General features: G+C 39.0%; 1 protein-coding gene across 10 annotated transcripts in view; it reads left to right on the top strand.

Moving 5' to 3' along the window:
• TCF12 (transcription factor 12) overlaps positions 1-26018 on the top strand; it is a 162498-nt gene that overhangs the window by 120140 nt on the left and 16340 nt on the right. For 2 of the 10 annotated variants that reach the window (XM_051628997.1, XM_051628998.1), the window contains exons 10-17: positions 11325-11430; positions 12564-12703; positions 13030-13174; positions 14707-14771; positions 18933-19011; positions 23587-23660; positions 24586-24657; positions 25369-25581. In XM_051628997.1, coding sequence (XP_051484957.1) covers positions 11325-11430; positions 12564-12703; positions 13030-13174; positions 14707-14771; positions 18933-19011; positions 23587-23660; positions 24586-24657; positions 25369-25581 — 894 coding nt within the window. Of the gene's footprint in view, positions 1-1802; positions 1953-11324; positions 11431-12563; positions 12704-13029; positions 13175-14706; positions 14772-18932; positions 19012-23586; positions 23661-24585; positions 24658-25368; positions 25582-26018 lie in introns of those variants that run through there. The other 8 variants (XM_051629006.1, XM_051629001.1, XM_051628999.1 and 5 more) reach the window with 8 other exon arrangements.

Raw genomic sequence — 26018 nt, 5'->3', positions numbered from 1 at the left:
TAGTCTGAATTAGTGTTTTTAATCTAGTGCACCATGAGAAGCAGCACATGCAAAGATCTGAAGATCTTTTAGCATATCTCATCTGTAGAGTCCTGCACATCATTGAGAAGCTTTAAGGAATGGCATTGTTAGCTGCAAATCAAAGCGTCTTAGGGACTCTCTGGGGCCTGAAATGGGTCTTTGTGGTCCCGAGGGGAAGAAGGAAGCCGCAAGTCACTCTTGCGGGCCTGGCGATTTAATAGTCTGAAGTACAGTGGTGTTCTTTTTTGCAGCTGCTGCTGCTGCCCCTTTTGTATTGGAGAAGAGTTCAGCTCCGGTATCATTAGCTTTTCTGCATAGCTAAAGAGTTCTAGATGTGGTGTTTGACTTGCAGTAAAAATGCAAGTGTCCTTCAGCTGAGGTAAATTCAGGGTGTTTGTGCCAACATACTCTGAGTGCAGTATTTTCCTAAATGGTTTTAAGAGTTCACTGAAAAAGCACTTGAGGCTGGAGGTGTGAATGTTTTTTGTCAGCATGTGTATATTCTGTATATTTACAGACACTACAGTAGTTATGCCCTGAGATAATGGACACCATGTTCTACTGTAGTCAGTTTGTCACCCTTGCGGATCTTTTTAGTTCAGAAGATTTCCCTCACACATGAGGTGCTTGGGATCCAAATTTCTGCAACTTGCTTTCTTTTCCTGTAAATTTCTGAATTGAACTTTTTGTTTTTTGTTTGTTCCCCCCCCCCCCCCCCCGCTTTTTTCAGAAGGGAGGCAGGGAGAATGCACAGCATTGGTAGTTGACACAGAGGCAGAGAAATGTGGTTTTGCATTTTTTCTTCTGTATTTGGGGGGGGGGGGGGGGGGGGTGGGGGGTTGTGTGGTGTTTTTTTTGCCTGGTTTGAAATCCATATCTGACTTACCAGGAGCAAGTTAATAGCCAACTGCATTCTTTTGTAGAAAATAAAAAAAATTAAGTACCCCTCATTAAGAGTTCATGTCAGTTAATACCACTCTTCATTGAAGAAAGCAAAAAGACTGACCAAGCATAGATCATAGGCAAATATTGAGGTATTTTGGGGCTGGAAGTTGCAGTCTGTTTGCTGTGTTGTACGACTCATATTTTTGTGATGTGCCAAAGTTGTCGGGGGTTCCCCCCCATCCCCCGTGACTTTTCTTCCCTTTCTTACATGGGCACAGAATTGCTCTTCTCATACAAAAATGTAGCAGCCGATATAAGGGGAGCCTGGGCTCATGTTGCCAGAGGGACCATCCTCCTCTGTGTATGGTATCTTAGAGATGGACGTTGGATGATTCCATAACATGGAAGCACGTCCGTGTTTGTTGTTTTTAAGCCAAGCCGTGTCCGTGCTGCCTTTGTGTGGGGCCCCGGGAGCGCGGGTTCCTTGCGGGCTGCCGGCCCGGGGGCTGCCGGCCCGGGGTCTCCCGCTGCTCCCGGGAACTCACCCCAGCAGCTCCCGGTGGCTGTGGGAAGCGTTTGCCAAAGTTGGAGGCAACTTCAGGCAGAGCCAGATGGCCGTACGGCTGGAGCCGCACCAAGCAGCCCCTCCACCGCCACAAGCGCTCTAATTGAATTAACCCCGAAAGCAGGCGATTCACTGGCTCGGGACGTGTCCATTGGCTCTGCCGCTGTCCCGGGATGCGCAGGCCGCCCCGGGCTGTGCGTGTGCCGGCCCCTCCCCGCGGCGGGCGCGGGCCGTGCGGGGCAGAGGAGCGGGCGCCGCGCCCGGCCCTACCCCCGCGCCGCGGGCAGATGGTTCAGTCCTGCTTTGCATAAGGCGCCGGGGAGCGCTCCATGTGCGCGGAGCGGCGCGCGGCCGGGCGGGCGGATGCGGCGGGGGGAGGCGGCGCAGCGCAGCCCGGCCCGCCAGCCGCGCCATGTACTGCGCGTACCCCGTCCCCGGGGTGGGCAGCAACTCCCTCATGTACTACTACAACGGGAAGACGGTGAGGCCGGCCGCCTTTGTTCGGGAGCTGCCGGGCGGGCAGCGGGCAAGTACAAGTTGGGAGCGCAGCGCTCCCGCTCCCCCTGGCGCGGCTCTGCTGAGGGGGCAGCCGGTTCCCGCGCCTCCGCTGGCGGGGCAGGCGGGGGGCCGGGGGGCTCCGGAGCCAGCTGCGCGGGGGGTGCGGGCTGCGCGGTGCGGCGGGGCGGCAGGAGAGTCCCCTCGGGTCCCCGCAGGCCCGGCCCGGCGGGGGCAGCACCCGCGGCCCCGCGCTGCGCCCTGAGGGGCCCTGAGGGCCGGGGCAGTCGGGGCTGCTGCGCGCCCGCCGCTCGTCCCTGCGGTGCGGGGCTTCTTGGGCTCTTCCCTCTTCTCCCGCAGCCCCGCGGAGCTGCCTCCCCGTGCCTCGGGAGCTGCCGGCGGGACCCGTGCTGGGCTGGGCCTTGCCCTTGGCTGATTTCGGGAGTAAATAGAAAAATATTACTGCAGCCACTGAAGGGAGGGGGAAAAAAGAAAAGCAGCGTTCTGAAAAAGAAAAACCTAAATCTTTCTGTGTTTTAACTTTATGGAAATCGAATGGGATATTTCTGTTTCTTGCTTGATACAATTTTAAAGTGTTTTCCTATGACACCAGGTGTGATTTTTGTGTGTAAAAATTAGCGTACAGTGGTAAATATAACACGGTATTTTTTTTCTATTCTGTTTATTTGTATGTGGTTTTGGCTTTCCTCTGGTATAAAAATACCATTAACTAGAAAAAGGGAGATGCTAATATTGTTCTGTTTGTTGCTTTTTCTGCTGTTTCTCCTCTCGTGGGCCTATGCGAGCTTTGCCTTCATTAGTAAACTTTTTGCCAAGATTGTGGGTCTTAATATTCATTAAAGACACCGTGTATGAGCTTCTTGAATAGATACTGGAGAAGAGGTTAGGGGAATGAGTAAAATAGCTTGGTCTCTATTTAATTTCCTTTGGTATAAATGCCAGCTGTCTTTCAAATATGAAATTATTTTTCTTTCATGTCTGTTCCTAGGCTAAAACAATCTGTTTGAAGTTTTATGTGAAGATATATATAAGACTTAAGTAAAATTAACTATACAATACCCCTGAAGCAAAGGGAATATAACTTGCATGGAGTTTTGATTTTATTCTTTCTAGAGCACAGATCACTCTATTACAACATTTCTCTTTGTTCTTGTAGCAGGAAAAAAGGCTTTGATGTTATTAAGTATTTCCAGGCATATAGTAGATGGAAGTGCTGGTACTGTAGGAGACCATGGCTTGAAAATTGATAGCATGTGCCTGCTATGGGTCAGAGGTGACCTTTATGAGCTTGAAGAGTTAGTAAATAGATGACAAATCATATGATGATCACATATCATGTTGCCCAAGGTTTTATTTCTTATTTTTTTTAGCTTCTCACTAGCTTTTAGCATTTTTTCCCCCTAGGAATTCTGCAAGTTGGACTAAATTACTAATTTAAATATACAGAAGGAGGGTATGTGAAGTTGGTGGGGTTGGGTTTATGCGCTACAGTTTTTGAAGCACACAGCTTGGTTGTGTATGCCAAATCTTTGTATGAACCTTCTCATAATGAGAGAACAGAAAATACCCTATTTTTTTATGTCTTACTGCTTGTATTTGTACTGTTTGATCAGTTAGTAGTTAAGTGTGTACCTCATTGTTTGAGTTCACATTTTTATCTAGATTATTTTATTAGATTTCGGACATAGACATTCCTTGATACCTGCTGATGTATAAAAAAAAATATTATTTATTTACACACAAAGGAACTGGCAAGTGACACATAGAAAATGTATTTTAAACTTTTCATTAAATATGATTTGTTTTTGTCAACTTTGTACATTTTTAAGCCAGAAGAAAGTTTAATATTAAGCTAAAAAACAAGTATCTGAGAACCCAGATGTGTCATGTGTTCACTGGCACACAAGTTAAAAGTTTAAAAATTGAGCCAAGGGTTTTACAATTAGAAGATGTTCAATTTTTAAAATTTGTTTGTTTTAGAAGGAACACATGAAAGTGAAAAGTAGCATTTTAGTACAAATCCCATACTAATGAGTAAAATCTTTACTGTTGTGTATAACAGATGTTATTAAAAAAGTAGGTATTCCAAGAATTCTCACCATTTTAAAAAGAAAAAAATCTTAATCTGTTTTGTAGAGACAATAAAGCACTGGCACTGAATTAGAAGATTTTGCCTGTTTTTTTCTTTATTTTTGCCCTTCACCTGTTGCTATATATAGAAAATGTTATAAAAGTACCTAATCCCATTTTTTAAAAAAAAGTGCAAATATGTTTAGATCTACATAATAGCAAAAAATTAAGTTATACTTTTAAAACACATTATTTTTAAACTAATAATTAAGCAAACTTCTTTATTCACTGCGACCTTTTAATTTACATTTTATGAAAGATAATGGCACCAAAATAATATTTAATTGATAGGTGTTTTATATCTTTGTGCATGAAGAATAAAATATCGACAGTAAGGATTTCCACTTTTCTCAGCCTACAAGTTTAGAAATAAATTTGCGATTTTCCAACTGTGCTGTAGAGTTATTTTTAAATAAATTGCAATAGAGTAACATGTCAGTTAATACCAAAACTACCTTGAGGAACAATATTGATAATATTTTATTTCTTACCGCCTATGACTGCTATTTCATACGAGGATAAATTGGTGGATATATTACACGTTATCATATTCTGTGTATTGTATGGATAATTTGAGGTACCAGTCTATGGATGAGTGTTTTTTATTACTGAATAAATGAATAATTATTGAATTTATTTTTCTTAGCATAGGCTGAGATTTTATTGAGACCTTTTCCAAGGTGCAGTTACTGCATTTTTCACAGTAGCGCCCTACATTGCCTTTTTAAAAAGAGAGGGAAAAAAAATCAACATATATTTATTTTGCATGTATGTGATGCTTTGTGATTAGTGGGGGTTTATATTGTAGCTTATACTGGGGTTTTTTTGATAAAGTGTTTTTTTTTTTTTTTTTCCGTGAGAATTTTGAGCGCAAAAGGCTATAAATGTGCGTGCACGTTTGCACGTATGAGCACATATGTACAGATGCATAAATACACACAGGTGTAAGTATATACTTGTATGTATTTGTGTCTATTTTGTTATTTTTTAGTGGAGAAAATGCCCGTCTGTGGCAGTTGCTCTCAGAGTTGTAGCAGAGAGAAACGTGTTAATAATGTTGCGCGATGCTGGGATGACACGGCAGCATGCCTCTCTGTAGCTGTTACACAATAAATAATGGACTCAGTCTTTTAACATCGATGTAGAATGTTTTCAGTTTGTAAATTTTGAAGCAACCAGGTGCTAAGAAGAATGATTAAATTCTGGTTTTATTAGTGCTGGGCCAGTTAGTATAAGGGAGGATAGTACAATTAAAGCAGTTCTGTACCATATGCTGCCCACAGCAACTTCAACAAGGTCAAAGCTAACATTTGTAAGTCAGGACAAATATAAGATCATCTGGAAAATCTCTAGGGGCACAGGGCTGTGGACATTGAATAAAGAGAGGTAGTAAACATTGGTCAGCTGGAGGTTTTTTGGTTTTTTTTCCCTGTTCCTCATCCTTCTTTTTCCCCTCCCCATTCCACTAAAACCCGATGAGTTACAACACACCAGCCCAAGAGAGTTTTCCCTGCTCCACTCCATTGCATTGAGCTGCCAATCTGCTGAGCAGTGGTCCCCTGCCAGAAGGGTGTCTTGTCTGCAACAAGCTTTATTGATGCTTTCAAGTGAAGGTTATGTCCATTTCCTTGGGCAAATGAAAGCAGCTAGGGATGGGATCAGGTGCTGTATGGGACAGATCTATATTTCTCAAAACATGAGCACCACAGAGTAACATCCCTGGTTGCTCAGCCCGTTTGCTTTCATAATCACGTGTGTGTTGAACTCTTTGTAGAAACACAATAGTCTGTGTCAGAACTGCAGAAACTGACAGTACACTAGTGAGTTCAGAGAAGAGATAAACAAATGCAAAAGATAGTGTTTAATCTGCTAGTGCATCTTGTTGTGGTCAGTACTGGTGATATGGGGATTCCTACCACTCCTAGAATAGCCTTGTGAAATACAGGGAACAGGTTGAGATACAGGCTTATTAGTTTCAACTTCTCTAGTTTTTGTTTCCTTAAAATCTGAATTTAATCAGGAATTTTTGAAGACTTAGTTGTATGCATCCTTTAGTAACAGCATAGTTTGGAGAGTGAGGGGAAGAGATTTTGCTTAGTAAATTAAATGTAAAAAGAATCTTCAAGCACTACATACATATCTTTATTTCTGGTATTGTTCCTGCTGCCTTACCTTCTTTTTCCTTCCCTCTCTGCCTCACACTACAATTTAAAAAATAAAAGAAAAAGAAGTGACCAAAAGGTTTCCATATACTGAATTTTTGAATTTTTGGTAAGTTTGCCTGTCACTTTTTAACATGACTTGAAAATTGTCTTTTACTGGGGAAGAAACTAGGAAGTATTTGTGTTCTGTGTAATTGGAGTGGGATTATGCATTTCAAAAATACCCAAACAGGCATGCCTAAACTGCATGAACATTTATTTAATATGGAGTTCAGTTTAGCTACTTTGAGAGGTTTGAGTCTTATACCATCCTTAAAAATGATGGTTGGATTTGCGGACAAGACTGATGCTCTGCTCTCTTGAAGGATGAATTTATTTTTACTCTAGGGGGTGAGAAAGTTTTTTAAATGTATGAACCTTTACACCTGGTATTGGAAATGGAAACAAAAAGTGTGGTTGAGGATATGGCGTCCTCATCTTGTATACTAGGGCTTTTAATTTTATCATCCAGCTGAAATATCATCTAAACAATTTAGGGCGGGTTTCTTGTTTTGGCAGCTTCTGGTTTGCTGTAAAGAGGAATGTTGGAAAACTATAGTTACTATTCTACATTCCTGAAGTTTTAGTACATTATGTTGTCAGAAATACTATAAACATGAACACAAGTTTCCTTTTCCCAGTGCTGCCTCTCAGCAGAGTTAGTTTTTGCCACAAAACCTGCAGACAATGCACTGTAAAATTTTGCCACATGTACAAATCATCAGTGTGCACTTGCTTAGTGCATGACTGATGCAGATGGAGTGTAGACAGGTTATTTAGCAGAGTTTACAAGCTACAGAGTAGGTTATCCATCTCTACTGATTTCAAAAAATTCTGGCCCCAGCAGCTTGATAAATATTTTCTGAACTTCCAAGAATTGTTAATAACTAGGCTTAACTTAGTAACATAATTCGTAATTTCATAAACAGTATGGAAGCCTTGGTCTTGAGATAGTTAGTATGAGCTCATCGGAAGTAAGGTTTGGTTGCTTCCTTGTTTGTTGTTTTTTTGGGTTTTGTTTGCTTTTAACATTAAACATTGATAAATATTTAAGAATTTGAAACAGATTATGGGAAATTTGCCTGAGAGGAAGTATGCCAACAGGAGGACTTTAAAGTGTTATATTTATTAAATGCATTTATAGAATGAGACTTTGAAGTTTTACTTGGCATAAAATCTTGTAAACCCAGATCATCAAATTAATGTTCATGTTATTGGCACTTGTGTTAGTATACAGAAGCCCACTGTATAATCCTTTGGTAAGTTTTAGGTATATAAGGGCTGTGTAACTTTCATGATAGCGTTCATTTTGTGTGTTAATCAGATTTCAGAACTGGATGACGTGTTTGTTTTGCTTAAACCTGATGTAGTACAGATAATGTCTTCTCAGCTCTGTTCTGAAGTCAGCTCTCACCACTACCCCTCAAAAAAAAAACCTCAGCTGTCATCCTGCTTTTCCCACTGGAGAAACAGAAACCGTGTCAGGGTGCAGAAAGGACCAACGTAGATCTCTGACTTGATGTCCTTTGGAACTTGCTTGTTCTACTTTCCTCTGCGCAGGCTCTCTACCCTTCAGAAGCATTGCAGGGTTAGGATTGATGTATATTCTAGCACAGCTCCAAAAAAGTCGAGTCCTCCACTTGATAAGTCATGTAAAAAAACTGGTTTTGGCGTGCGCTTATCGGCAGGGAATTTCCCATTCATAATTGGAGAGTGTTTGGCTTGTCAGCTTGGAGACACATCGATGCCTTCGGGCGCAGTGCGTTCAAGGGAAGTTGGAAGATGGGCTCCTCTTCTACCTGCTGGAGACCCCCTTCAAGGGGACTCTACAGACAGGCTGACCTTTTAACAATATTCCTTGTCTTGGTGGGAATGTCAGCCAGGAAAAACTGGTTTGATGCCTCCTGGATGTTACTGTTATCAGTTTAATAGCTAAAAGAGGCCGTCTTGAGCAGCCACGTCACATTTATAACTCCCTTACTCAGCTGTTGCAGAGGAGAAAGGCCTTTAGCTGGGACACAGAGCAGGGAGCTGCGGCATAGCCACACAAGCCTCAGGGGCTGTGTTTGGCTGGGTAGGGGTCTTAGGGCATGTGGGGCTTTCAGAGTAGATAAACTAGTTGCCCCGCTTCCTGAGTTGAAGTTGAATTTCTCCTTTTTTTAATCAGCTTTTTTTATTTAAAACCTTTGCATTTTGCATCTCGTGGACTTCAAGTTAATCTTAGTAAATTTTCTTCTTTGCTTTTAAATTTTGTTTGTAGTAACACAACATAAAAATTATGATTAGGTCATTAACCAGAAAAAAACCTGGTGCTCATCTGCAGGTGATCAGATGACATCAGAGGCCTGGTTTTAATTTGTGGGTAGTTCTGATTGTAACTAAAAGAGACTGGCTCCTTTGGTGGAATTGGCTGGCTATTTCCCCACATCTGGAGTTAATGAAGTCTTTGAGACCACATCAGTTGTGTTTTGCCGCAAGAACCCTTTGATCTGAAAAATCTAGACTGGCACAAGTGCAGCTTCATAACATTGCAACTATGTTTTTGCAAGCTATAGTTAAGATACCAAAACAAGCAGAAACTATATAAAGTTATGTGTCTGCGCTAGGACTTTCATGTTGCTGTTTAGAAGGGCCTCTTTTACGTTAACATAATTCGTAACATTTTTATTATGTTAATGGCTTATACATATGTACCTGTAAATGATACATTTGTAGGATTTTCTCAGTTTAGTTTCCCTTTTGACATAGTGTTTAATCAGTTTTTATAAATCACCCAGTTACGTAAAACGTTAAAATTTCAGTCTGAAGCTTGTATTTATGAATCTCATTCATAACACTACAGTTTAAAAGTAGTATAATTGTCATTGTAGGTGATTTGGCATTAATCAGTGTGTATCTCCATGGCAGTGCTAAAAGTCATAAAGCTTTGTTTCCACTGCTGTCCTGTGACAGTGATAGATTATCCATCAGCTATAGCATATGCTGTGTTGTTCTGCGCAACAGAGAACTTGTAAAATAAGCCCAGTTTTGCCTAATATGTTTGCAGTCTTATGAGTGTGCCTATTTACAATTCGACAAGAGTGACATTTCTGTTAAAATATGTCTGAGGCATGGAATATACGTGCGTTCATCATATATAGTAAATACATATGTACTGCTAGCGTTGCTTGCAACGTATTGTCATTCTGTCACTCAGGCTTGGTAAGCATCTTTACATTTATTTCATTAATTAAAATTTGCAAGTAAAATACTGAACAAAAGCTCCCTTGAAGGCTTTCTTTCTGAATTTTTTTCGTTTGTTTTTGTTTTTAAATGCTGTTGAAACAAGCAAGTTGTAAAAGTTGTAAGTTTTCCACTTGACTCCTTTTTATCGAATGTCTCTTTACCTGCAGCCGTTTTCAGTACATGGCTCCTATCGACAGCCGTGCCCTGGCTTAATTCCTTGTGCCCTGGTCCTGATTCCATCCTACTGTAGTTTGATAGGTTTTATTGAAATTCTGTTGACGTAAAACGAGTCGAAGAGAGTGGTAATTCAGTCTCTCTGATATAAAAGAGTGCTGTCTGCAGGCACATGCCCAGCCATTTGGTCTGACAACAGCAGGCTAGGAAAGCATTCGGGAGTGGGGAGGAGGGGTATTGCTATGCAAATGGTAGCAGGACTTGCCCACTTCACTTTCTAAATATCCGTATCAGAACAGTCAACCCCGGGAGAACAATGGTTCTCTTTTAGGCAACTTGAGCTTTTTTTGTTGCCCGGCTTGGTTTCCCTGGCCCTTTTCCTGCTTGGTAAACAGCGTAGCAGAAAGACAAGGGAGAGATGTTAATGGTGTAGAAACACGCGTGTGCCTCTATTTGCATAGGAAGGGATTAAAATGTTAGCTTTTTAATTTTAGGGCATCGTGCACTTTGGAAGTTGCTTTGTGTGAGCTTTAAAGTTTAAAAACTATTCTTCATACACGTGTTTATGAAGCTCTTATGTATTTACAAGTAAGGTGAATGATTAAAAATAAAAATACCACATTTTTTACTTTGTAGCAAAAATATGCTCTGGTTTCGATGTTCTATTTTATATTCTTTGCTGCCATTTTTTTTTTTTGCCTTTTTTTAATTTTAGATTTTCCTTTTTAACATACACTAGTCGTATTGTAATGTTCAGTGTATCGACCAAAATACTGCTATGAGGAAAGAGCATTTCTAAGAACAACTGATGTTATGGGTAGAGTCTGTGAATACTGGCTTTGTTGATTTGACTTATTCCTAAATGTGCTTTATGTTTCTTCTTAGAGTCACTGCACTGAAGGACTTCTAATAATTATGATTTTTTGGTGTTTTACAATTTTTAACTTAAGAAAATTTAGTGCTTGCAAGTTGAGAATGGTCATTCCAATGTGATGATATATTGAAAAAGAAGAATTCTGCTGGTTTTCTTTAATGCTGGGCCAGTGTGAAAATAATTTGGTCCATGTTGCTGTATTAAGATTATTCCTCAGGACTTGCAGTGCATGTATTTTTTATGACTGTACAAAAGCGTGCAAGTCTCTGAATGGACGATACAATGGTTGCATTAAAATCTTTTCACTTGTCACTGGATGTTCTTTTTTCTTTCTAACTGTTGGGATGCCAGCTACTTAAATATTCAAACAGACATACAGTTGTTTTAAAATAAAAATTTGTTTGGGGCCCAGTTGTTTTATCTTGCTTTTTTTATCTTGAGCAACAAGTCTGTACGAGTCATGCACTTAGAAAGCAAAATCAGCATTCAAGCTTTTATCAGGCCACCTGGCTGAGTTGGCACACCAGAAAGTGTGTTGTTAGGATCATTCTACTGTAGTTCCTCTGTACTGTGGCAACTTGCTAAAAAGCAAATAAAACAAGGGCAACAAATGCTGCAGCTTGCTACACTGTTCTTTTTTTATTTGTGCTTTGTATATGCATGCTGTTACGGGTTTTTTAATGCATGACGCCTAAATAGTGCTAACGTGGATTTTTTGCTCTCCAATATTTAGGTGTATGCACCATCCCCAAATTCTGATGATTTCAACAGAGAATCTCCAAGTTACCCGTCTCCTAAGCCACCGAGCAGTATGTTTGCTAGCACTTTCTTTATGCAAGGTGGGTAAAATGACTAAATAAATGGGTAGATGTCACTTGCCCTTTAGGTAGAAATCAGCAGTTGGCCACTGTTGTACTGAATGAATGAGGAAGCGTAAAGGTAACACATTGTGCTAGAGCCTATCATTAAATTTTATATACTGGATGAAGGGAGCTGCCTGTTTGATTTAAAGTTTTTCTCATGACATTAATTGCTGACTGAAATTTAAGGGGATTATACACCAGGCCAGATGGACAGAATCCCCCATCCTTTGATTTGTAGGGGCTTCAGAGCAGCACACTGGAATGATAGAGAAAAATGAGGTGAGGGCTTCTTGACTGTTCTGGAATTTGACTGTACAATATCAGCTAACAGTCTTAAGTTCTCAAATGCTTGTATATCCAGCATGCAAAAAAAAAAGGGGGGGGAAGGGGACTTGCCTTGAACAAAGCAAGAGCAGAATTCACTTCTTCAGCCTCATGTCCTACAATTAGCTTGTACTGCAGCCTGACGAGGTTTGGGAGCGTATTGAAAGCAGAGTCTTTAGTACAGGAATTTACAGAGCACCTCAGTTTGTGCTACAGGAGAGCAGCATTGACATGTGGGTTTACGGCTTATGTAATGTAGTTATTTCAGTTAGTTAGATCTGCTATTATGACGTTTTCATATTTTTATGGTACTAAGGTATTTTAGACTATAAATTGCTTATTTGAGGTTAGTAGATGTTTTGCATTGTATATTTATGATGAGCTCTGCTTAGCTGAACTTCTCTCCACCTCCTTTTTTATTATTTCTTTCAGTCTGGAATTTTTATCAACCCTCTTGATATAAATCTGGCCTTACTGAAGGTCTGTGTAATTAGCAGAAGTACTTGGTATTTTCTCAGCTGTGGTTGGATTGTATTTCATCTATAAAGCCTCTGTTGGTTTTGGGGTTTTTTTATAAATATAGCAACAGTGTGGTGGCATGAGAATAGAAGGCACAGTATGAACCAGCCACCATTTCTCTGTTGATGTTAGTTGGAGTAGCTGAATTCTGTGTTCTTTTAAAACGATTTTGTAAAGGAAAGTAGAACTCGATGCTGTTCTTCGTTAAATGTATTTTTCTTGTCTTTTTTTTCTAAAAAAATATATATATTAAAAAAAAAAAAAAGATGGGACCCACAACTCTTCTGACCTCTGGAGTTCATCCAATGGCATGAGCCAGCCTGGCTATGGTGGGATGCTGGGAGGCTCCTCTTCCCACATGTCCCAGTCCGGCAGTTACGGCAGCCTGCACACACATGACCGTTTGGTAAGATAAGCAGCACAGACCCATGTCTTTGTACTTGTATGTGGAGATCTGACTACAATAATTCATGTCTTGTTTGCTCTTCGTATGTGTCAGTTAAAAAAACAGTTGTCAGAAATCACAAACTTACTGTATTAGATTTATGTCCTTTTATTTATGTCTGCTGTATAAATAAAAATCTGTGGCTGTATAGCAATCTGTTCAGAGGATGGATGAGTCCCTTTCTTCAATAATAAGCTGGGTGTTGTTTATTTCGTGTCTTAAAAAAAAAAAATCAACATTTATTTAAAGACTGCATAATGTCTTACATCTGCTTCTCCTCTCTCTAGAGCTATCCCCCGCACTCGGTCTCACCTACAGATATAAATGCCAGTCTTCCTCCAATGTCTAGCTTCCACCGTGGCAGCACCAGCAGTTCACCTTATGTAGCTGCCTCACACACTCCACCTGTCAATGGATCAGATAACATTCTGGGTAAAAAAATTCCTTCCTGCTTTTTTTTTAATTTTACAAGAAAATGAAATCTAGGGCTGCATGACGCACAAAATTAGTAAGATTTAATTTATGGGATGGTTGTAGATCAGGGATACTGTATCACTGTGACATTTCTGTCCTCAGTATGGCTGAGATGAGGCAGATTGTTTTGCAGTCAGACTGAGACTTTTACTGGTTTATTTGCTTTCACAGCCAGCCTAAGCTCAGGAAATTGTACTCGTCTAACTTAACAGCAATTATCCCTCCATAGTTTAGTACATGTGCATATTCATATTGGTAGTTCCGGTGTTGCAGTTGTCAGAGCTGCTGTATCATCAAGGTGCTGTGCCAGAGAAAGACAGGAAGACTGTCTCTTTGGGGAGCTTGATAAACTACATAGTAAATTCCTCTCTTAACTGATTTGGAGATTACTGAGTAGCCAGGATGGTGGCTGGCTTAGTCTCTTCCGAGCTTACCTAGAAAGCAGGAAATACAGGATGATCATCTGTTCCTTGCACGTATTTGCACAGCTTAGGATACAGCCATAGAAATTAAATGCTTGTAGATATCCCTTTGTCAATTCAATATGATTTTCACTTAGCTTCATTTAAGTAAGTGGAATTTAGTTAAGAGTGCCTATGTTGGCTTTCATTCGGTAACATGTTTTACACTCTGATCTTTAAACAGAACCCAGTTAATGAATCTGCCTGGGAAATTCAGGCTGGAAAATCCAAGCTTGCCACAAACTTGAAATAGCAAGAGTCACATGATTTAGATTTCTGATGTGAATAACATACATTCATGTTGAATACATCTTTTTTGTCATTAGAAGTTGATCACTGGAGAAAGATTCACTTTTAAAGGGTTTGTCTTCTACAGTAAAGCAGGTATTTGAGAGGATTCAGGTCCTTTCTGTGTTTCCAATTGGCAGGGCTTCAGATCTGGTGGCTTGAGGGTGTGTGGAGCAAAAGGGCATGCAAAGCAGCTGACATGCAACTAGGAGTAGGGGTGGCAAAAAGCTAGGTGGATAAGAGCTTTTCAGGGATTTTCTTATATAAAGATGAGAGCACAACTTGAGGAATTGGAGCAGGGGAAGCAAGGAGTCACAAAAGGAACTATTCAGTGCATTTGACTTTAAGAATTAATGAAACATGCAGCACTTTAGTGATAACAGCTTAGAAATAAGCTGCAATAATAAATTTTTCTGATTTTTATTTTCTTTTCACATTTCATTAAAATTAGCTTGTGATCCTAGAAAATAAATTCAGTCTTTTCTAACTGCTTGCACTTGTGGGTCCTTAAGTTAGCATGGTGATACTGTGTTTGACTTTTAAGAGGAGAGCATCTACATTTAAATCTAATTGTTTTAATTAAATTTTTAAGTATAATGAGAACTGATTCTGTTGACACTGACTTCCTCAGAATATCCATTTAAAAAGTGGTTGTTCAACTGTATGTGATGAATAAAATAATAAAAGTAAATACAATTTCAGCTTTAAAAGTAAGTGTTGGATTTGTTTTCCACATTACAGGAAACAGAGGAAATGGTGCTGGAAGCTCTCAGACAGGTGATGCACTTGGAAAGGCATTGGCATCTGTAAGTAGCAGTTAGAATATTCAGATCTGAAAGACTTACTTTGATCTTTGCATCTGTTATTTATGTGTCCATTTTATAATATGGAATCAGCAGTTTTCATGTATGAAGTTAAAATAATGTGCTATGATACAATGTCATAGTAGACAAATGTGTATAAAAAAGCAAGTGCAAAATTATTTGTAGAAGACTATTCTAATTTATTTATTTTTCAGGTGATCAAAAAAATCAGGGCAGATAAGGAAGTTGTTTAGGCAAAGTAAAAGATAATAAAAATATTAGGGATTTTTTTCTGTAGTGTTCTAGTTAAAGTCAAATATTTTTAATGTTACTCTTAGAGCAGATCCTGCCTCAAGATTTAAAATGTTTTCATAGTGGCCTTATAAAACAGAGAAGTTTTGAATGCTGTGTTGTATAGCTGTAATTTATGGAACAACCTTTAAAATTCTGCATGTTGCAGAAAGTTTAAACTCTTAATTCTTGTTGGAATAATGTAGATAATGTAAAAAACATTACCAGGATCTTCAGTCTGTTCGCATGTGCACTTGTACAGCCATTATTTTTCCATTAATACAATCAGATGGGCTTTTTTATAAAACTGTAATTGATACAGTGTAGCAGACATTTCAGAGTTGGTGGAGTGGTGACTGGGCGAGCACTTTCTTGTATGTAGTGAAGGGGAGACTAAGTCTGATTTAAAAGGCAGCTGATTACTTTGCAGCCCCAAAAGACTGTTCCTGGTTTCGATTCTGCATCCCTCACCTCATACTAGAGAATGCAAACGTGTGTATTCGTGCAGATCATGTTGCCCTTGCATCCCTCAGAGGGTCATATGTTAAAAGATTACCAGATCTGATAATGTCTGTAATGTCCATATTGGGTAGGAGAACTCTGACCTACTGGCTTTGAGGAAAAAAACTGTTGCTTTTGGGGATTCAGCAAGCAGATAACAATTGGCGAGTCCAGAGGGCAGTTAACACTGCCCTCTTTTTGTCTGTTTGAGACCTGTCAGAAAATAACTGGGATCATGTTGCCTCCTAGAAGTAGCAATGCTTACATACTTGAGGCTGTTCATTACTCAGCAGATATATTAGGATGTCTGCTGTTCTGCTGCCCAACCAAAATTTCTGTTGAAAGTCTGATGTGCTGGCCAGTTAGACCTGTGGGGCTTCCTGGCATTTTCCTTTTTTTTAATTATTTCTCATCCTTTCAGGTATTTTTGCCCAAGTCATTAGCTGAGAAAACCAGGCTGATGTTTTGAGGAAAAACTCTAAATATATTGAGAGTGGAAATCAGGGCAGAAATGTTTAATCTAACTAGTGGGTGGGCTCTGGTTGTCATAGAAACTTGTTTCTGTCATCCCATGTTGTTGCTTGGCAGGAGCAGCCAGGTCATTCCATAAATCATTTCTGTCATAGCTGATGGTGATGCATTCCATCTGCTCTATCAGTGCATGCCATAGTCTGCACACTTCAAATCCCTCTCCTCATCCATCTGCTTCCCCTGCGCCCCGCAACACGCGCACCCAGCACGTTTCCTGTGCCCGTTCGGCGAGGAGCCCCCTCGGGCTGTGGAGGGGAGGGAGGGGGTCTCTCCTGCAGGTGAAGCTGGTGCACATGAATTTTGATGGCTACTAAACCAGGAGTATTTTCTCTTTGAACAAAGTTCCATTTAAATACTGTGATTGCCTTAACTTTTTACATTTATTTTTTTTCCCCTAAGACGGCACTCAGTGTCTTCCTGTTAGGGTTTGCAATGCTCCTGCTGCAACTGTTGAGAGGAATTTCTAGTTCTAAAATTCTGTTGATGTACATCTCACAATAGGCCTTTCATGTGTGAAACATCAGAGGATACGACATTTGTTCTTCAGTTTAGGTATTAAAGACCATACAGAATAGTATGTGATTAAACATGTAAGGCCAGATAATACATTTGCAAAGGTTCTTTTATTTTAGGTTTAAGCCTGGATAATTGTGGTCTTAATCTCAGGGTAGGCAAGAAAGAGAATTGTACATGAAAGTATTTACACAAAGTTCCCAAAGCCCTGTGGATTATGCATTAGTTTGGATAATGAACTAGTATAGATAGAAAGAAAAGAAAGTCTGGGTATTCGTGCCATTTCTAATGTGTTTCCCTGAACATTTGCCAAACAATAACCCTTTAAGATTGTGCCCATGGAGGGTTATATGGCAGGAGAAACATCTGGTTTATTTCATTGCCTAATGCCAAATCAAAACACTTGGTCTTTAATTTAGAGGAGATCAAACAGGAGGACTGTTTAACTTTGTTGATTATATCAGACCTCTTTGTGATAACTTATGTTTTGATTCCTACCTCAGAACTAGGGTAAAGGCCTTTGTACCGTCTCCTTAGTTAAATAGCCACTGGTCTCCTCACAAAAGAAAAGAAAATGTAGGGAAGTTGACTTCTAAAAGTAATTCATGAATTAAGTTTCTTTGTTGCTTTAGACTCAATAACATTAACATAACAAAGCCTAACTGAAATGTACACTGTAGTGTTTAAAAAATTGGACTAACAGCTCTGAGGTTTGGCTCTGCAGGCTCTCAATTGTGCAGCTTTTGTCTAAGCGCCTTTTCATTAGACCTTGGCATATTGGCACCCTGCTGATTGGAATGGACCATGACTGATAGGAGGAGGAGTCTCATTTGTTGCAGTAAAATGAGTCATGTTACCGTTTAAGCCTGGCAGAAGGTGTCAGGGTTGTTCATCATTGGTCATTTAACAGCACAGCGACCAGGGACTGCATGCAGAATGAATTCTGACCTCGTGTTTTACTTGTGGCTTTGGTTTAAAGTAGGTTTTCCCTCAGAAAATCTAGCAAAAATATTAAATTGGCAGGTAGAGTGGTGGAAAATTACCTCTTTCAAAGGAAACTTTGTGGCCTTTGCTCTGACATAATTGTAACTTTCTGTATCTTATCTGTCTGGAACTCTACAGTTCCCATACTGACACCCAAGATTTATTTTTATATTGATGTACATTCTATGAGTTTCCTAGGATGGTCTGAGAGAGTTTGTTCTTTTAAGTGTATTTTCTTTCTAGCATGTATGAAAAGGAAGAGATATTTCCCACTAGGGATCTGATGATCTTTTCTGATTAAAAACTATGCTAAACCAGGAGGGAGAATGTAGTCTGCTGTGTGCTGAGTTTGTCAGTTCAAAAAATACAAAGTGCAACTTAACCAAGTCCCATTTTATTGTCAGCTAAAGGCTAAAATGTCGTATTGTCTGTGTAAAGAGACATCAACCATGCTGCCAGGGAAGGTTTTTTAACTGCCATTTGATGCCTAACAAATCCTGATGCCTGCTCAAGTAAAACACGTTTGAACTGATGACCTATGAAAATATGTTCTAAAGTCCATAGTCAGCCTCTAAACCTATTCAATTCCCTTCACAAAATGAATTTTCCAAGAATCTTGAAATTTTAAGTTTCAATTAAAGCTTTAAGCATTATGTATTCTGTTTTTATCAATTACATTTTATTAACAAAATTGCATTTTACGTTAATAGGAAGGAATGAGTTGTTGCAAGTTGAGATTTAGTATATCAAGGAACAATTGAAATAGAAATAAGAGGAAAACTATGTGCTGCAACACAAAGCAAGATCAGCAAAATTTCAGTTGGTTTTTGTTTGGTGGGTACAAATAGTAACTGGAGCTGAATGCTTTCTTGGTATTTTGTCTTGTGAATAATTAATTTTTAGAAGATAACCTGTGTTGAATGCCAAAATCTTTTCTGTACCCAAAGTTTGGGAAGTCATTATACCTCTGCATTTTCCTGAAGTTTTGTTTGTTACAACTATCTGTGCACTGGTAACACTTAGATACGTGGTTCCCCTAGAGTGATAAAAAGGCTGCCATTTCTGTTGCTGTAAAAGTAGAAGGCAGATCAATTTTCATCTTGTCACTAGCAAATACAGGCTGTGCTTATTTTGGTAACTGCTTTAAAATTAAAGTTCCCCAGATTTTTTTAGAGCCTTGAGTGTAATGAAGCAGAGCCGTGATTGAAGGATGAAATTGTTTTTTTTAATGTATCCAGCATTAAGAGTAACAAGTAAAAGCATAAAAGGAATCTGAATAGCATTTTTTTTTTGATTGTGTGTTATGACATGTATTGATATCCAAACTCTTCCATCTGTTGTTAGATTTATTCTCCTGATCACACCAGCAGTAGTTTTCCATCGAATCCATCAACACCAGTTGGATCACCATCGCCTCTTACAGGTAGAGACTTGTGTGTTGTTTTTAAAACTTCTTGCTTGGAATCACTAGAGAAATCAGCAGTAGCTTCCTTGCATAGATACTTCTATACTTTGTTTATCTTTCCATTGTACTAAACCCAGATTTATAAATTCATGTTTTAAAGTGTTTGTTACAAGCATTCCCTTAAATTCTGGCAACTGACTTTGAAAAATAGCTTATTCAAATAATCGTTGAAAGCATTGAATGGCCATATGCTATCACAGCTATAGAGATATCTGTTCAGATCTCTACCATTGGAGAGAAATGAGTGATTTGTTTGGGGTTTTCTTTAAAGCTATAACGTTAAAACTCTGTGACAGCTTTCAGTGACAAACACAGCAGATGTGTGTTCCCTCTAATGAAAATATAGTAGGCAAAGAGACTATCCGGTTTTTACACAGGATAGCTTTTCATTCACATCTTTTATGAATGCTTTCATTCTATGGGAGAAGAATTTCTGGCATTTTTCAAAATGAATGCTCTGTATTGCAGCCACCTCTGTCACCTGTGTTTTGTGTGTTTGTAGTGTGAATGTGGGAAGAAGCATTCCAGTGTGGAGATGAACTGTGGGCAGCTGCCTACAGCTATTAGTGGGTAGTGCAGCTTTCACAGACACTGTGGCCTCAGCTGTCTAGTAAAAGTTGAACAGCTGTTCTCCATATAGAGAGGACTGTGAAAGCTCCATTGACTTAAATTTGTTGTTTAACAAAGAACTAGAATTACAAGCAAGATGATGTAACTTTAACCCTGTTCCTTCCGATAGTGCAATTTGTTAAATTATTTAACATTTATACAACAGTCTGTTTTCCCATTCTTTGTTGTTTAATGTATCCCAGCAGACTCCTGGCTGTTGCTCAGTCTCATGCAACAGAGTTTTTATTAAAGAAAATAACTTGCAGTGAAAGGTGTACAGAATGGGCCGAACACTTTTGTAATCCAGCTGAATAATAAAGTTATCACATGCAGAATGCTTCATATACATACATATGTGAATATGCATCTCTATATTTGCAGTGTCACTCAGAAAATGTTCATCTTTCCCTCACGTTTAGTGGACACTGTTCTGGTTTTCTGTGGCCTTAATGGATTCATGAATATCTGACATGCTGTACCTGACCAGGAGCTTTGGGCATTTTGTTCCTGTAACTGAAAAAAACATGTTCAGTTAGTAATGATGGGATTAAAGGGATTTTTGGTTTAGTGATTACAGTTGACAAAAAATATTCTGTGTATCCTTGTATTGAAAAGGCAGATCAGACCAGAAAATTATTATTATTTTGTTTTTAACATCAAAGCAAATATTGAAAAGATCTCTGTGGCTGGAAGAAAGAAGTTGTGACATTTTCAATTATTTAGAATTTTACCTAATTTGAGTTCTTTGCTGAGATACCACACCCGATTTTGTAAGCATGAAAGAACTTGCTAATTTCTGGTTTTAGAATACAAATTTAAGGTCCCTAAAAATTGGGGTTTCCCTTTGCTGTTGATGCCTTCGTTCAAACATGTATGAAATGCGAAACTCTCCAGAATTTGTACTTGATGACTAAGGCAGTGCAGACAGAAGCAAATAATAGAGAAATCCTTCTCGGGCGCAAACTTAGCATCTGCTTTACAGTTATACCCTCCCACCCCACCCCCTTCAATTCCAGTGATATGGAATTTATCAAGCCTTTGGTAAATTGCTCCAGTAGTTAATTACCTTCATTTATGAATCTGGACTTTTATCTTTATTCCCAGTTGAGTCACTAGGAACACAGTGAAGCACAATGTAAAGTAATTACTACTATATTTATTGCTATTTATACTTCTGGTAGCCATTTTCTCTCCTGACCCACAAAGTTATTGCAGATAAAAAAAATGTTTTCTGTATGCTAAAATAATATATATTTGGAACATTTTAGCCTTCATCATTATTTTATTCTTTTGCAGTCCTTTGTTTATTTAGCATTCTTACTATTATAGATTTGACTAATGCTTTACCTAGCCTTTAATTGTAAATTGCTGTGGGTACACTATTTGCCACTTGAAGCATTAAGAGATAGTAACTTATTGAGACACTTAAGTATATAACGTCATGTCTGACTGTTGGGCTGTTACTGAATAAGGACTAACAACTTTTTTAAAATTAATTTAAGTAAAAGCTTTGAGAACAACATGATGAAAACCCCTAAGTATTGAGGCAGTGGTGTATGTCTCATCTTCCCTGCCCTCATTTAATTTCTAATTTTACAGAAACATGCCCAGAGCTTAGCTTCTTGCATAGTTTTAATGATTGTGTGTGTGTGTGTGTGTAAAGTTTATATCTGGCTCTGAATGGTGGGAGCCTCGGCATTTTAAGAATCCTTCTTCCAGCATCAGAGGTATTCACAGGGGTTCGGTGGGTTCTGAGGAAGCAAAACCCGCCCTTTGCCGACTGCCCTGCGAGTTTGTGTTTGAAAAGGGAGCCAGGGATTAGTGCTGGGGAGACTCGGGGTAAGAACAATACCACAGTGATTACTATCGATGACCCCTGTAAATCCTGACACTTGCCTGGCTTATTTGTTTTTTCATGCTGCTATGTTGGTGCTGCGCTAAAAGCTGCAGTTGTTAATTGCGGGGCTTGTGGTGCCAGGATGCTTTTTAACATAATTGGTGGATTTCATGCACAACTTCTAAGAGGGGGAGTGGAATGAGGGAAGCAGGAAATCGGTGCCATCTGGCAACCTGCGTAGACATGGAGACAGGGCACGGCACCGCTCGGGAAGAGCACTAGCGTTACTAGAGGTGTGATTAAAAACTGCAGGTTGCAGTTGGGTTGTGCGTTTGAGAGGATGAGTTGGGTATTCCCTCCCCCCTTTTCTCTGATTCCTTTGTGAACAGTCCCACTTAGAGTTTAGTTCTGGTCTTACATTAAGAAAATAGTATCTTTTTTTCCATAAAAAAAAAAAAAAAATCCAAACTCATCAGACTGGATGCACAGGCCTTGAGTCAATTTGCTTGATTTTCTTAACTGGTTGCCTATCTGCTTAATATTCAGCTGATGCTTTATTGTAGGAAGTAGCACACTCGATCCTGTGGGTAGTGAGCACTCCTTAAAGCCTTGACTGTGGTCTTGACTCTAAAAATGGAGTTTTGACCAGATAAAAAAATTCTACGTTACACTGAGCCAAAATATTCTAAAGTTGTTTCATTAATGCTTTGCAAAAGTAAGTGGGACTTCAAGCATTATTCCCAAGTTCAGGAATGACAATAATGCAGATAGGGAGACTTCAGATCCAGACCCAGAGTAGCTGTGTGAAGTGAAAATTGGTAATTATAAACTTACTTACTGATGTTGTATTTTAAAAGAGAATTCCAGCACAGTTATGGCAGCTCTGGGCTTTTATGAAACTGGAGATGGTTTGGATTTGGTTGGTTGTTGGTTTTTTTCAATTAGAAAGGAAATATTTAGGTATTTTAATAGCTATGCAAGCTGTACTCTTTTTTGTTAAATAAAACCTTTTCTTTAAAAGGTAACTACTTGCAGCTCTTCGAACAAAGGAGCTGTAATGTTATTAAACCCTTTACCAGTTTTCCAGACATACAGCTCTGGCTGTTATTGAAAGAACAAGCCCACAGGCTCTTCCTTTAATGAGCTGCTTTGGATTGTATGTCCATAATTTATTAATGTAATTGCTTTATTATTACATTTGTATGGCTGAAAGGAAGCTGTCTCTAATGGACATAGAATTTCATATAGTATCTTTATAAGTGATGCATTATCAGTTGGTGAGAAAAATACATGTTGTACTACTTAAGGCTTTGTTTTAAAAGTACTGCTTTATTACTTACTGCATTTCACATGTAGTTATTTCTAAATTTTACATGGTAATTAAGTATATTTGTATCAGAATGGATATATTTGAAATTGCAGTGTATAGGTAATACAGATATAATAGCCAGTTTGTTGCAGAGCCAGTGATTCTTCAGCTGTCAGTTTACCTAAAATATATCAGAAATATCACATAGGAGTAACTTAAGTGTATTTTTACTCTTCTAAACTTGGAATGCATTCTAGTCTAAAGGGGGATAGTGTAGAGATAGACAAGGTAAAGAAAGCTTTTAGATCTAGATTTAGTTAGACAGGTGTCATAAAAATGGTTTTCCAGTTATCTTTATTTCAGTGTCTGATTTCTTCAAATCATTGTGTTGTGTATTTTAATGCTAATCAAGATAAGCCTACATATACTGAACATAATCTGAAGAAGGAAGAATTCAGCAGACTTTTTATGGTGACTCTGGTGGAAGGCAGGTATTTCAGATACAGGGTGTATGTGTTTAGTCCACTGTTTTAATGTTGAAGTACTTGGGAGATGTCACCGTTTTATCACTTATAATGTGTCTAACCCTGCAGATGTCAGGATCTAAAAATTACCCCATGATAAGGCAGAACGAAGGAATTTGTCCTCCTTCATATGCCCATATGTTAGCTTACCTTTATGTGGAATATGTTGGTTTTAACTGTGTTGAGAAACATTGTGTCTCTGCTTCCTATTTATGCTGCATAAATCTGTGTATTAACCTAGACAATTTTGACAGGTGCCAGTCAGTGGTCTAGGAGTGGAGGACAAGCCCCCTCATCTCCAAACTATGAAAACTCTCTACACTCCTTGGTAAGAATTGCTGAAAGCAACACAGTACTTTTTACTTAAGAGTTGAAGGCTTGGTTTTGCATAAATCCTGCATATCATTAAAGGAAACAGTAGGATAGCATTACAAATGAATTCTTTGCTAACAAATGGCCTGTTCGGTTGAACAATATAAGACGTGCAGGGTGTGTCTTTCACCATCTGTTCCTTGGGCATCAGGCTTCTGTGCTGAGGACAGCTGGTGCTAAAGCACTGTTATGAGATTCTGGTACCTTTTCACAAATCCATAGCTAATTCTTATCTAAAGTTCAGTCTGGAGAAAAGATAAAGACTTCATGCCTTCGCATTTACTTGTCCTTCGCTCTGTCTCCCTGAAATGGTAGTCTCTTGGGCTTGCTTTCATTACACTGTCATTAAAGTATTAATATATTTTTATTTGTAATTATGGTTTGTTATCAGGGAACATTCATTTATTAATTGATGAAATATTTTACAGAGAAACACAAAATAATTACAGCATTGTACATTTTCTTCTTGTGAAGATTCAGCAGAGGATTTAAGTTACTGACTTCTTAAATTTCTGATACAGCATTGGGAAGCAAAGGGGAAGATTTTGAGGGAAGGTTTTGATAACCTGTTAATATTTCTGGTTTCCACAGATGTGACATGTTTGGGTTTTTTTCTGTCTAACAGGAATAAATTTAAGCAAAATCAGTTTTCTTTTCCTCAATATTTTTGCAATTAAATGTAATTGATATTTACGTCTTAGAATCCTAACATAACTTCAGTGTTAAGTATTAGCCTTTTCTTATCTTAATACAGTCAGATCTCTGTTGCATTAACTTGACTAACAATTTATTGCTGACATGCACATCAGCTGTTTCCTCACCTCTTTTTTGAATTAATCTTAACCTGTGCTTTGCTTCCTGTTCTGTCTTGACTTTGCCAGAAAAATCGAGTTGAACAGCAACTTCACGAGCATTTGCAAGATGCAATGTCCTTCTTAAAGGATGTCTGTGAGGTACTATTTCACTTTAGATGGTGCCTTTTTGTGTTTCAATTAATGCTTCCTTTGGATTCCCCATTAAAAACTTAAATTAGTGTAGCATATGACCCATCTTTTGACTCCAACATTCTGCTATTTGAGTTTTTAGAGAGCTGCAGTGTCAGAATTGCTTTCGCTTTGGGGTTTTTTTGGTCTTTTTTATTAAAGGAAAGTAGTTTTAAGACAGACTTTTCTCCAGCAACACACATAACTTGCTTTTATTTCTGAAATACCTAATCTTAAAGATCCATTTTAGAAAATGATAACTTAAAGTTTTGTTCAGTTTTTTTGTAATGCAAGTTCTCAAAAAGCTACTGCCTCTTTAATTGCTACCAACGTGGTGAGGCTGATTTTATGATCATTCTTTATTGTCCTGTATTAGATGCTTATTTTGTAGCACTTCCTTTTTTTCTTGTTTATGCCGTGTGATAGAAGCTGAGTAACATTAACCTTATAATAAGCTTCACTTCAAAAGCTGCCACCTATTTGTGGAATGAATGCTATCTCGAGCAACATCTCCAGATATCTCTCCTTTTTCCTGTTTGTTTGTAGTGCTGGTAGGTGCTTTCAAAGTCTTTTGATACCACGTTTCACCTTCTGGCTTTAATATCTCTGAGGTAGAAACTGTTGGGGTCTGGTGGGTCTGCAGAGCTCCTCAGTGATGACTGTCCCTGTCCCTCCCCACAGCAGTCTCGGATGGAGGATCGCCTGGACAGACTCGATGATGCCATCCATGTACTACGGAATCATGCTGTGGGGCCTTCAACAAGCCTATCAGGTGGCCATGGAGATATACACAGTTTATTGGGACCATCCCACAATGGGCCAATTGGAAGCCTGAACTCAAACTATGGAGCATCTAGCCTTGTAACAACCAACAGACAAGCATCAATGGTAACGGTATTTTCAAACACATCTATATTTATGCAAAGCAATTACAGCTGATGCATTTAAATTATCCTAGGGCCTATGGAGTTAAAACTGGACTGTAAGATTAATATTAATCAAGAAGAAGCTACTCAAGGTTGTTGTGGAGGAAAAGATGGCAGACAGGTTGCACCTGCTATGGGTTTCCAATTAGAGGGTTGGGGTGGGGGTGGGCAGAGATGAGGCGGAGGAGAAAGATGGGAAAACTTTGACTTTGGCCTGGTCAGTGGCCCATAAAATCCTGCTGTGACCATATGCAGAAAGCTGAAACTTTCTGCTGAGAGCATTTCAGCTTATACATGCATTTTTTCCAGATGTGTAATAATTGGCAGAACAGTTTTCTCCTTGAAATGGTGAATAGGGAGATTGAATGGGAAAAGCAGTCAAGAAGGACTGAATTTCAAGTGTTC

The sequence above is a fragment of the Apus apus genome, chromosome 10 (genome assembly GCF_020740795.1).
Source record: "Apus apus isolate bApuApu2 chromosome 10, bApuApu2.pri.cur, whole genome shotgun sequence".
Lineage (NCBI taxonomy): Eukaryota > Metazoa > Chordata > Aves > Apodiformes > Apodidae > Apus > Apus apus.
Note: the sequence above shows the minus strand (reverse complement) of the source record. Positions and strands in the feature narration are given on the sequence as shown.